The 12,326-nt window shown below is 43.4% G+C and overlaps 1 protein-coding gene across 2 annotated transcripts in view; it reads left to right on the plus strand.

The window, feature by feature from the left end:
- Nucleotides 1-338: 338 nt before the first annotated feature.
- The window catches only part of LOC311126751 (plasma membrane calcium-transporting ATPase 1-like), a 53,577-nt gene continuing 41,589 nt past the window's right edge, over nucleotides 339-12,326 (plus strand). For both annotated transcript variants that reach the window (XM_084200737.1, XM_084200736.1), the window contains exons 1-2: nucleotides 339-427; nucleotides 8,515-8,972. In XM_084200737.1, the coding sequence (XP_084056863.1) occupies nucleotides 8,780-8,972 (193 nt within the window). In that variant the 5' untranslated portion in view covers nucleotides 339-427; nucleotides 8,515-8,779. The remainder of the gene's footprint in view (nucleotides 428-8,514; nucleotides 8,973-12,326) is intronic.

The following is a 12,326-nucleotide window of genomic DNA, read 5'->3' on the forward strand; positions in this document are numbered from 1 at the left end:
GCCGCCGGGGAAGGTGGGTGGAGCTAACACAACCGACAGAGCCAGAGAGATGCACACACAAATAAACAGATGTCAGTGCACATTTAATGCTGGTTAAATCATACGAGGCAAGAACTGATCTTTACATGCATCATATTTTAATAAAGTAAGACAGGGCAAAGACTGAGTGCGAGAGGATCTCCATCCGGGAATGGAATTGATAACGTAACCGTTTCCACGGGCGACTGATATCTTGGTTAAGCCAATGGGGATCTACATTGGAGTTGTTGCCCATCCCCCTGACGTGAATCACATGTCCCTTGCGATGTTGTGACAGTGTAGTGGGCGGGGTTTTATCACAGATCGGGAAAGAGGGGCAGTCTGTAGTGAGAGACTGAGGAGAGGGAAAGAGAAGAAGGACTCAGAGGTGATATTCGGAGAACGGAGAGTAAGTACTTTGTAAGATAATTTTTTTGCACACAAATATATATTTCGATAAGTAACGACATGGACACAAGCCAAGCTTTGATTCTGGTAAGCAATAGCGGGACGTTTTGGTTTTATCTCATTACTACAGTTTTAGCTCAACGGTAAACGTTAGCTAGCTCAGTGCAGCTGCTCGTGAGTTCATGTCTAGCTTCCACTTGGGTAAGAAGATGGAACAACTGACATTGGGCTTCTGGTTCTTTACACCACAATTTGCTTCGGACATTAACCTACCTAACATTTTCCAACAACGGCTCTTAGTGACAAGTTAATGGAATTTCCAAAGTGTTGTAACGCGCGAAAATACTAACTCGCCGGTGACTTGGTGTTTGAAAAGGTGTGTAGCTAAATAACGGTTTAACGTTATTTTGAAATGGGCTCGACTGCACACACTGTAGCTTTGGAGGAGCTCGTGGACAGGAGGTGGAGGTTGAAGCCGAAGCCCTACTGTACTAAGCAGGAGTGAAAAATAAGCAAAAATCGTGAAAACCACTTGAAATAACCAAGTGGCTCAAATAGCTTGTTGTATTATTCGTATGAGTAGTTAGTTATGTGAACGTTATTTGAGTCCAGCCATACTGGTCGACTCGGACTCCAATTTAATTCATTCAGAATCATAATTGTTGTGTTCTTTTTATTCAGCCTGAACTTGTTAGCGTAGTTGGCTAATAGTTGACTTGACACATGCAGTGCACTCCACAAGGAGTCGATAACCTGTAGTTAGGTTAGCGTAATTTAGATAGTTGGCTAGCTTTCTTGCCGCACAAGGACCATCTCCGTTTCTTTATGGTTCTGTTACATTTGATACACTATTTTCAATTGAGAAATTGTAGTTGGCTTACATTTTGCTTGGGTACATTGGCAATTTTGCCGGTTAGCTACCTAACGTTAAGCCTCGACGACTGGCAGTCCACTTGAAAATATTCCATGGTGTTATTCTACTGCACTGGTCAGTTCTAACGTCAGGTGCCCAGTTGGTTAGCCAACGTTAGCTGGCTAGCTAACGTTTCTCACTCGTCTATAACTACTAACGTTAGCTAGCTATAGTAGTAACCAGTGGTTGCCTTGTGACATAGCCGACTTGTTAGCTAGGTAACATTAGTCCTGACTGACAGCAAATGTTACCCAGTTTAAACGAAGGATATAGCTAGCTAATGTTAACTGTGTGCAGAAACTAGCTAGCTAGGTGAAGCTAGCTAGCCTAGCAGGTTAACGTTAGTGAACCAGCTGCTAACATTGGCCAACCTACCTTTAAAGTTAAATGTTTTGCAACCGTAGCTACGCCGCAACATATCGTTAAGTTAGCCACTAGCAGTTCTGTCTGAACTCCGTCTATGGAACCTGTCATACTCTGGATAACAGCTGAGATAGCGAAGTTTCAACTTAGTACAACTAAAGTTAACAAGTTACATTACCGCCGGTGTATCTATTTAGTTGCAGCATTGCCCATAGCTGATCCATCTAACTAGCTACTACAGATCAATTATCCAGTCATGCTTTCTTTTCGCTCAGTGTGCCACCAATAGCTACCAACCTCAACCGTTATTTGTTCACGTTATGACTAGGCAACGGAACCAATCATTTGACCTTGACTACAGATAGTCCAAAGGCAATTTTTTCAAATTTCTCTTTTCCTACTGCAAAGCTTGTGTACTGGTCCCAGTGTGATAGCTCGTCTCCTATCACGTTTTGGTGTCTAAGAGAAGGGATCAGTCCTTATCCTATTAAATGGCACCCGTCTTGCTGTGCTTTGCCAGCAATGCATTCGAGTCTCTGTGCTGAATGCTGAGCTTCGAATGAATGCTGCTGGTTGACCATGTGGATTACAATCACTTATCGTTTGTGAATATGTCTTCAAGTTGCAAACATTGGGAATTCCATTGATCCGTGCAACGCTTGTATTGAAGTCTAGTAATGTGCGTTAATATGCATCCATAATATTTGAAGAATTTGCAATGCTGGAGTCATGTAAGAGAGGAATGGTGATAATTGGACAAGTTGTATAAAATAACGTTTTTAACCCATATCAGGGTAGGATATGAGTTTAAGCTTGTTTTGGGTCAGGGTGTTCTGAGATGTGTGAAATAGCATTGTTCTCTCTGCTGACTGCTGTCAATTTTATCAAGATTGTTGCATTCTGAAAACATTCATGGCATTCAATAGGAGTTGTATGTAGGAGTGGGATTTCTATCTTCTAGACATGTGCCTTTTAGAGATCCATACATTTTGTTTAATGATTCACCTCGCCCATCAAAAAAAGCAACCTTTGACATGTGTCTGAGGCTGTAGTTTTAACCAAAACGGTTGCTGTCACTCAGGAATGAACCAGAAGCAGTCCAGCAGACAAACTGAGCATACAGTAATGTAACTCTTCTCACTTGCTTTTGTCCCTGTTCAATTATTAAAATAGGTGTATGTTCTGTGTATTGCATAAGATTTCTATGCCAATGATTCATGAGGAGTTTCACGATCGACTGACTAATTATTAGTCTGCTACTGGTCTTACATTGTTTTGGAAAGGAAACATATGCCTTTGAGTGGTTAAAGTGTTTGGTTGTGGTTCAGTCAGAGGGTTTGACCTAATTACCTCAGTACAATAGCTATAGGATTTCAGTCTTCTCGTCGTAACACATTTCTTGGTAAATTAGGATTATTGAGCAGCAGTAGGCTATGTAGTTAATATTAATTGCATTTAGAATAGACAGGTGTCATAATATAACATGTATATTGCAATTGTCGAATAGTTACTATTAGGATTAGGTAGGTACTATGACGTAACATAATTAACCTGTTAAACAAAGTTTCAGACAATGTGCTGTCTACTCCAGGTAATGATTTGGCCCTGTAGACCCTGCATCCCAGACTCATCGTTGATATGGACCCTGGCAGGGTTGCCTGATGCGTGCTCACTTCACTGGCAACCTGCTAAACCATATTTCCCACTCATGTTGAACATTGTCTGTAATTGGCAGGAAATCAAACATACAACATCAAATCTAAGAAATGACTACTATAATCCTCCTGTTGTCTTACTATTGTAAGACCTACTAAGGAAAATGTGTAACCAAGACCCCTACTGCAAAAGGCACAATTGTTTATGTAAGAGGCAATGGAGCCTTTGTCACATTAATCTGAGGTGACATTCAACCCCATGTAGGCTTTCATGGAAAGCTAAATATAGTCTGCTGTATTAAGTAAGCCTACATTGTATGATGCTGCTTTTTACTCACGCTGGAGTGTTGCGTATCTCCTCAATATTGTAAGGGCAAGGATATTCCACACTGCAGTTTAAGGGCAAGTTGAGTCTGACTCATGGTGGCTCAATTAGGCTAGAGTCTAAACAGACACGAAAGCTCATATTTCCTTCTTTTTCGGATTTCTCAAGTGTTCTTGTTTTAATCAAATTGGCATAGAGACATATTAAAGATAAAGAGCATTTTCTTAATTTAGGCAAAACATTTTTTATGGATACCTTTTACATATGTATTTGTGTCATATTCAGTGGGCCTATGTCAGTCTGCATATAAGAAAACAGTCCTGTTGGATAGCCCAGAGATACAGTGAGGGAAAAAAGTATTTGAAACCCTGCTGATTTTGTACGTTTGCCCACTGACAAAGACATGATCAGTCTATCATTTTAATGGTAGGTTTATTTGAACAGTGAGAGACAGAAAAACAACAAAAAAATCCAGAAAAATGCATGTCAAAAATGTTATAAATTGATTTGCATTTTAATGAGGGAAATAAGTATTTGACCCCTCTGCAAAACATGACTTAGTACTTGGTGGCAAAACCCTTGTTGGCAATCACAGAGGTCAGATGTTTCTTGTAGTTGGCCACCAGGTTTGCACACACCTCAGGAGAGATTTTGTTCCACTCCTCTTTGCAGATCTTCTCCAAGTCATTAAGGTTTTGAGGCTGACGTTTGGCAACTCGAACCTTCAGCTCCCTCCACAGATTTTCTATGGGATTAAGGTCTGGAGACTGGCTAGGCCACTCCAGGACCTTAATGTGCTTCTTCTTGAGCCACTCCTTTGTTGCCTTGGCCGTGTGTTTTGGGTCATTGTCATGCTGGAATACCCATCCACGACCCATTTTCAATGCCCTGGCTGAGGGAAGGAGGTTCTCACCCAAGATTTGACGGTACATGGCCCCGTCCATCGTCCCTTTGATGCGGTGAAGTTGTCCTGTCCCCTTAGCAGAAAAACACCCCCAAAGCATAATGTTTCCACCTCCATGTTTGAGGGTGGGGATGGTGTTCTTGGGGTCATAGGCAGCATTCCTCCTCCTCCAAATACGGCAAGTTGAGTTGATGCCAAAGAGTTCGATTTTGGTCTCATCTGACCACAACACTTTCACCCAGTTCTCCTCTGAATCATTCAGATGTTCATTGGCAAACTTCAGACGGGCCTTTATATGTGCTTTCTTGAGCAGGGGGACCTTGCGGGCGCTGCAGGATTTCAGTCCTTCACGGCGTAGTGTGTTACCAATTGTATTCTTGGTGACTATGGTCCGAGCTGCCTTGAGATCATTGACAAGATCCCCCGTGTAGTTCTGGGCTGATTCCTCACCGTTCTCATGATCATTGCAACTCCACGAGGTGAGATCTTGCATGGAGCCCCAGGCCGAGGGAGATTGACAGTACTTTTGTGTTTCTTCCAAACAACATGCTGATTTAGGTCTACACCATCACTGGTATTATCAGGCTGTATAGCTAGTTACGTTTTCTCTGACTTAGTAAATTTTATTAGCAAGCCAGCTAACTAGCGATTAGCATTAGCGGCTAACAATGATTTAGGCCCAACTTGCTAAGAAAAGACAAACTAGCCATTTGCAGATGTAAGAAACACAAACTAATAGTTTAATTATAGAATGCTATTGGATTTATATTAAGAAAGTGAAAACGGCATTGTTGTCATCAACATTGTTGCTTGTGCTGCATTGACCACGCAGACTGAACGCAAGTGTCTCTGGTCGAGCAACAACAAATGCACTCCTTGAGGGATGGGGGCGGGGCTAGGTCTGTGTGGAAAGCGGCGCAGAGAGAGATGACTCGAATAACGGAGTAAACTATCAAAATGGACGTTACAGGCGGCGTATCACATTTTAACAAACCAAACATTCAAATACTGTTATAGAAGGTCAAGTAAAAACCCAAACCGGTCCGTGCATCAATACCGGTGTATATAGTCAAATAGGGCATATCGCCCAGCCCTACCTCAGGCCGTAGAGCTGCCCAGCAGAGTCAGTTAAAAAAGGAGCCCAAGGGCTCTCATCTTCAAAGTTACTTGATCAAAGATGGCCTGCTCTTGAAAATGAAGGACATACAAGTTAAATAAAACCCTAGCCTCCATAAATCTACCTCTATCCCCTTAAAAACCCTGAAGAGGCTCAATTTATTTCATTTGCTTGTACAGAAGAGAAAGTGGAACGGAAAAGGAAGATTTTTAAATGTCCCCCCAGAGACGATCACAAGTCTCGATTTAAATTGGCAGAAGAGAACTGGGAAAAGGAAGTGTGTCGTAGAGTTGACGCCGGGCGGGGACACGTCTGCATGGTGTCGTGAATTGGCAGGCTGGTCGTGTAGGCGACAGAGTAAAGTAGAGAGGTGCCCAATCTCTGGTGTGAAGTGGCCCTCTGATAGCACTGAGCCATGCTGCATGATATGAGTAAGTCTGGGTGCCTGCCTCTGCTTTGTACCCTCCACATTTACACGCCCTGACCCACTTCAGCAGCGGCCAGAGTGGGGGGATGGGGACAGGGAGGGGTATTCTGTAGGACGCTAAAAATACCCATCCGCACCAGCAAGACCATAGCAGAGGGATCCCTGGAATTGCTGTCCTTGACTCACATCGAGTAAATTGGCATGTAGAGGGGTTCAAAGTGCCAACCATGACCAAGAGGGTTTCCTTAGTTTAGGGGCATTGCTTGGAAGTCCAGCACCACACGTTAAGTCATTTGAACAGATAACATTTGCACCGTTTGGCCATAGAGAGCTGGTACATTTAATACTTTCTGCTCCCAGGAAAGGAGAAACTGCTGGGCTTTTTTATGACAAATGTCTATTCTTATACGGTTGTGAAACCCCAATAGCTTTCTTTGGTCTTCTCTTACTTAGTAAGGGTTTTGCTGGTGTCATGCACGAAGGGTTAACCTGGCTCCTGTCGTTGTTCAACCATACCATGCCAGCTGTTAACTCTGAGATCCAATCACAATGATTTTCCACTGTTGTGACATGTGACCTGTTCCGCAACCTGAAACTGTAAACGCTCAGCAAATGTTGGCACTTCCTTCATCTTGGTGGTGCAGGCTCAGAGCATGAGATGTGAGGACAGGGGAAATGCAGTTGGGCCGCCACCATTACTTTGGGGTTGAACATGTGCGTTCGCTGGGTGCTGAGGGCAACTCAAATATGCCAACCATTTTTAGAGGGCCATTTAGGAGAGAAAAAAACATTGAGGGAGTCACACAGCAATAGGCAAGTTAACATGGTAAGTCATCTGGGCCACAGTGGAAATTCACTTGAATTTGTCTTAAGTTGTGGAAAGATGCCGTTCCTGTCAGGCAGAATGCAAGTTGCCAGAGGGTTTCAATTAGGAACTGCAACCCTCCTTGTATAAATGGGCCACACTAAAATTAGAGTATAAGTTCCACTTAGGCAACGGTAAAAAGTTTCACTTTGCGTTTTCACACATCTGACAACTATAAAAAAAAAAACACTACCACGTGAAATATTTTGGTGGAGACCTCTGCATACGTTTCAATCTCACCCGAAACTTGTGGCCAGCACAAGGGATATTTCCCTCTCAAATGAGGTTTTATGGCACCTCAGAAATGCAACCAGCCCTGCAATTATGTTGTGTAAAGAATAATAAATCCTGCCCTTTTTCCATGGCAGATGGCTCCAAATAGAATTGACGAATGTGACCGACTAGTTTCCCAAAAATCAGTCTGAAAGTAGTGGGTTCATTTGGTTGCTCTCATTTGTCCAGTTACAGAAATTAAAAATGTTCACTTGTGTGAATGTACCACATTCGCGCCCTCGTTAAAGCGCTCTTTTTCTGGGCATCTTAAAATATTTAGGGATTTTGGCCTGACGCAGATGCAATTATGACTATTATGTTCCTATCCGACTTTAAAAAGGAAGTGCGCTCTCTCTCTACTCTTCTTTTCCTCTCTTTCTCATTCAGTTCATTGTTACACCCAGACACTAATGCAGACAGTGAATAAAACCGACTGCCCAGCTGGTGACCACTTTGAGAGAGGGAGTAGGAAGTGCGTCCCCCGCCTCCCCTTCAGTGGTAAATTCCTTTCCTCTAGAGCAGTGATTCTCAAACCTCTCCATTGGGACCCCCAGCCGTTCCATGTATTTGATATATTCCAGAGTGTGCGCACATGATTCAACTTGTCAACTAATCGTCAAGCCCTTGACCAGGTGAATCAGGTGTGCTAGTTCAGGGCTACAACACATTTTTGAAACGTCTGGGGGTCCCGAGGAGAAGTTTGAGAACCACTGCCCTAGTGGATCCACTGGTCATTCACTGTCCTATTTTGCCCTTTAGCCAGTATAGGTTGGGTCATTTTCATCACGGACCATTTGAATTGCCTTTCTCCATACAAAGCTGCCTTTTACATGTCATCTTTCCTGCCGTTTTTTGACTTCCTGATTCCGGTGCACCCCTCTGTCCGGCTCGAACCTGGCACATTCCCTTCTGATGGTTCTAAGAATTTAATCAAATAGAATCCTCCTTCAAACAGGCTGACCACTGCTGTGCTTTATTCTGCACTTTGGTCCCTAACATGGGGGGGGGGGGTAAAAGATGAATGGACAGGGCTCGGTTATTAGTCTTTGCCAGTGACCTGGGGTTCCTACAATCTATTTTCAGAAGGGTGCTGTGAAGCAAACGACTACAAGCGTCTTTGCCTGATAGTTTGGATTATACCATCAGTGTGTTGCCTTGTGACTTTTTCATAATAAGTGCTGTTATTGAAATGAAACATGCCATTTGAATTCTGAATGACCAACGTTATGTATTTTTTCTCTTTCAGATCCTCGTATGCTGTCTTCTGAGTCTGCGTGTGTGAACCTCGGTGAACATGAAAGAATAGGGCACGCCACGGTCTGAGGGAAATGGCTTTTGATCTGTCCAAGTCCTTCTACCTGGAGTCTCCTCACTTCACCACCATCCTCCTCTGAAGGACCTGTAGCTGTTTATGGGAACTACTACTGGGCTTGCTCGCAGAGGATTTTAGCTCTCCCTTTGGGACACCATTTTTCACCGTAGCCGACGGTGCGCGCGCGCAGAGGGACATTATGGCGAACAACTCGTACAGCGGAGTGAAGAACTCCACGTCCACGGCCAACCATGATGGGGACTTTGGCTGCTCGCTAAAGGACCTGCGGTCTCTCATGGAACTGCGGGGGGCAGAGGCAATAGGCAAAATCAGGGAAAGTTATGGGGATGTTCAAGGACTCTGCACCCGATTGAAAACGTCACCTGTCGATGGTAGATACCGCCTCGTTCTATTTCTCAACCAATTCACCTTCATCACTCTTCATTTGGATTAGATCTGTTGTTCTTGAATGCTAGTTGTGAATGCTAGCTTAGAGAGCATGTCATTGGGCCGTGTCATCCACAGCACCTTGACATCACTTCCTTGGAAAGCTGGTATCCTAGTAGACAGGTGGCCGGGGAAGGGTGGTACTGACCCGGTCCGGGCCTTGAGCTATTCTGGGGCCTGTGTATCTCTCGCTCTCTTTTTTCACCTCTGATGTGCGGAGGGAGGCTTCCGACAGACCAGCTGTCTGCCTGGGCACCATACCAGACTCTGCAGGTCAATGTTCCACATGTGGGGACAGGACAGGATGGTGTGCACAGCTAGTAACTGGTTTAACGTTGTGGTGTGGGCAAGACGCTCATCTCCGGAACTGGTCTGCTACCCTGTTCCGTTGTGCAGCTTTCCAGCAGCACGGCATGCTTTTATCCCCCTTTCATCATGCCCTGGAGACGAGAGTTGAAAAACACTTAATTACCAGAGTCTGTCTTTTTGCTGTAGCCGGTGCACAGGTCTCTCAGGGCTCTCCCCAGCAATGTCTTGGTCTGTGTAGCAGCTAATCTTAAAAAATGGCACTGCTTTTTTAAGTGTGTGTGTATGTATATATATATATATATATAAGTCCCCACCACCACTGCAATATTTATCCTATTTTTATAAGGTGGTTCAGGCAGTACCCCTGTTCCGTTCCTCAGGGACTATCCCTGTTGTCTGCTTTATATCCTGTCTGTGTGTGTAGACGCTGATCCTCTCTGTCCACTCAGCAGATCTGGCCATGCCAAGTGTGTGGAAAAAGTGCCAAGTCACTTTACATCAGGGACTTGCTTGTGTAGAGCCTCTCCTGCATACATTGGTTTACCGCTCTCTCTCCAGTCCCCACATAGAAGTTGTTGTGCCTAATCGCCGGCATGACCTGGATTGAACTCTTGGGGGAGGGGATTTTCGGTTTGATCCCAGATTAAAACGGCATGGTTTCAATGGTAGTAATGAATGGCCTGTACCACATCCGTTTGTAGGTGGTGTAGGTTCTACAAACCCCTGTTTTCCAAACCCCTGTTTTCCAAACCCCTGTGCAACATTCATTTGTTGGTTTGAACTTCAGAAGTGGCACAAGGGTTTGTTGTTTTGAACATCAGATAGGTTTGTATTAGAGTTAACATACCATGATGTTATAGTATATGCAATATTTCAATGATTTGGACAATGGTTGCCCCATTCTTTCATGCATAATCTTTTTTTTTTTAACAACGGTTTTCTCATATTCATAGCTGACATTCTTTGAAAAGGAAAATGCTCAACACTCACTCACCATTAAAAATGCATTGTTTTATTCAAGTTAAAATATAAATTTTTCCGCCATCAATGGTCTTCATCAGAACCACACACACCTGGCTTTGTACAAGGCTTGAATATCTGCTCAAAGCTGTTGTGATTATTGAAAAAGGTTTTGCAGGGTCGGTAGCTGAGACTGGTGTCTCAAGTTTTATTTGTCACATGCACAGTGAAATGTTTAACTTGCAGGCCCTTCCCAGCAGTGCAGTATTCAATATCAAAGGAGTAGAACTAAAAAAATCAACATGAGAAATAAGAAAGGAAGTAAAAAACTGTAGAATGGAAGCTATATAGAGGGTCGGTGCCAGTACCAGATTTACAATGACCATCGTCTACACGTGTCTGAGCATCTGTGTCAACCGGTTGAAATGCCGAACAGAAAGACCGCTCATACTTGAGGCTTGAATGATCTCAAATGCCCTAGATCAGTCAGTTATGGTACTTGTCCTCTCCTGCCCTTTGTTCAGTGAGTATTGAAACACCAAGATGATTAACAACCAGAAGTATTTAGGCCTAGTCATAGCGGGATTCTGTTCTGCCAGCTCAGTGTCAAAGTGCCAGAGTAAAGCTCCAACTGGGGGGTTTTAAATGTGTCAATTGCAAGGATTTGTTGAGCTTTGTATTTGGATGTTTTTGGTGAATTGTAAAGTTTGTATAATTTGTAATGACAAAGCAGGGGATCTGTACAGGGCCATGCCTTGTATAATATTGTTGTTGGTAGATTTATTTTGTCTTGATGTATGCTAGCTAGAGACACAATGTCATGTAAGTAGTCATGCCAGTTGGTGTTTTATTAAGGATAAACGCGGATGAGATCAGATAGGGTTATCTGTCCATTTAGTTAGGCCTTGTGCATGTTCAGAAACTTTAAAATCATCGCTTTCATTTCCGCTGACAGGAATTTACAGTATTATTACTTTGCACTTTTTTGGATGGCTAGTCATTTCTGATAGAATGTTCCTCTGAGAAATGTGTTAATTTGGAAAATGAATGATTCTCTACCCATCCACCTATATTTGACAATGTACACTTGAGTTTACACAGCTTGCTCTCCTTTCAAGTGACCATAGCTTACAGCCACTGTAGTGCCCTTCCCGGTGTCATTTGAAAATGTTCCCAGTGTGAAAATGTTCTCAATTAAATTCTCCTCATTTTCACTTTCTGATCGATTGTGATGTGATTTTGTAAAATTTCTCAGAGCCTGAAAATTGTCACAGTTCAATAATTGCACGCACGTCTGCTTATGTGGATGGCTGAGCTCATTCGGATGTCTCTCCACCCCCTCGGCCTTAATTAGCTAGCTATCGTTTATTTAGCTACACAATCGAAAACTGCACACCTCTGAGAACAAGCCATCTCGACCAGCTTGACCACTAATTATGCTAGCTCGCTAGCTAGCTAATTATGGGTGAGGGAGGGTGTGGAGGGAGACATCCGCACAAGCACAGCCATCCACATAAGTAGACGCGTGCAATTATTGAACTGTGAGGAATGTACATGTCATAATCGATCAGAACAGTCAAAACAATCAGAACGTGAAAATTGGGAACATTTTGACATGACACCCTGCCCCTGATAAGCTAGAGTAGCTCCACATTGTTTCCTCCACAGCGTGTGCAGTGCAGCAGCTCCACTACTTGGCTGGGTGCCCCAGAGTTTTTGACACATGTATTTCAATCAGCTCATTCACTGTTGGCCCAGGAAATTAAGCCGTCATTTAAGATTACTGCCAGCTTGACAATCGAAAGAGGATTGCTAATTAGTTAGTAGGCTATTTCTCCATTCTAAAGCCCAGTGCTTTCACTAATCTTTTGACCACTTCCAGCTTTTATTTGGAAAATCTGCTTTCTTTACTGGTTACAGCATTACTAGGGACAGCGTTAACATTTGTTTTAAAGGGAGCAGGCCTTCCTATAACCCTTGAATGTCACACTATATTTAGCCCAGAATACTATATGTACCCACCAGACCTC

The sequence above is a fragment of the Coregonus lavaretus genome (genome assembly GCF_964263955.1).
Source record: "Coregonus lavaretus genome assembly, contig: HAP1_SCAFFOLD_1009, whole genome shotgun sequence".
NCBI lineage: Eukaryota > Metazoa > Chordata > Actinopteri > Salmoniformes > Salmonidae > Coregonus > Coregonus lavaretus.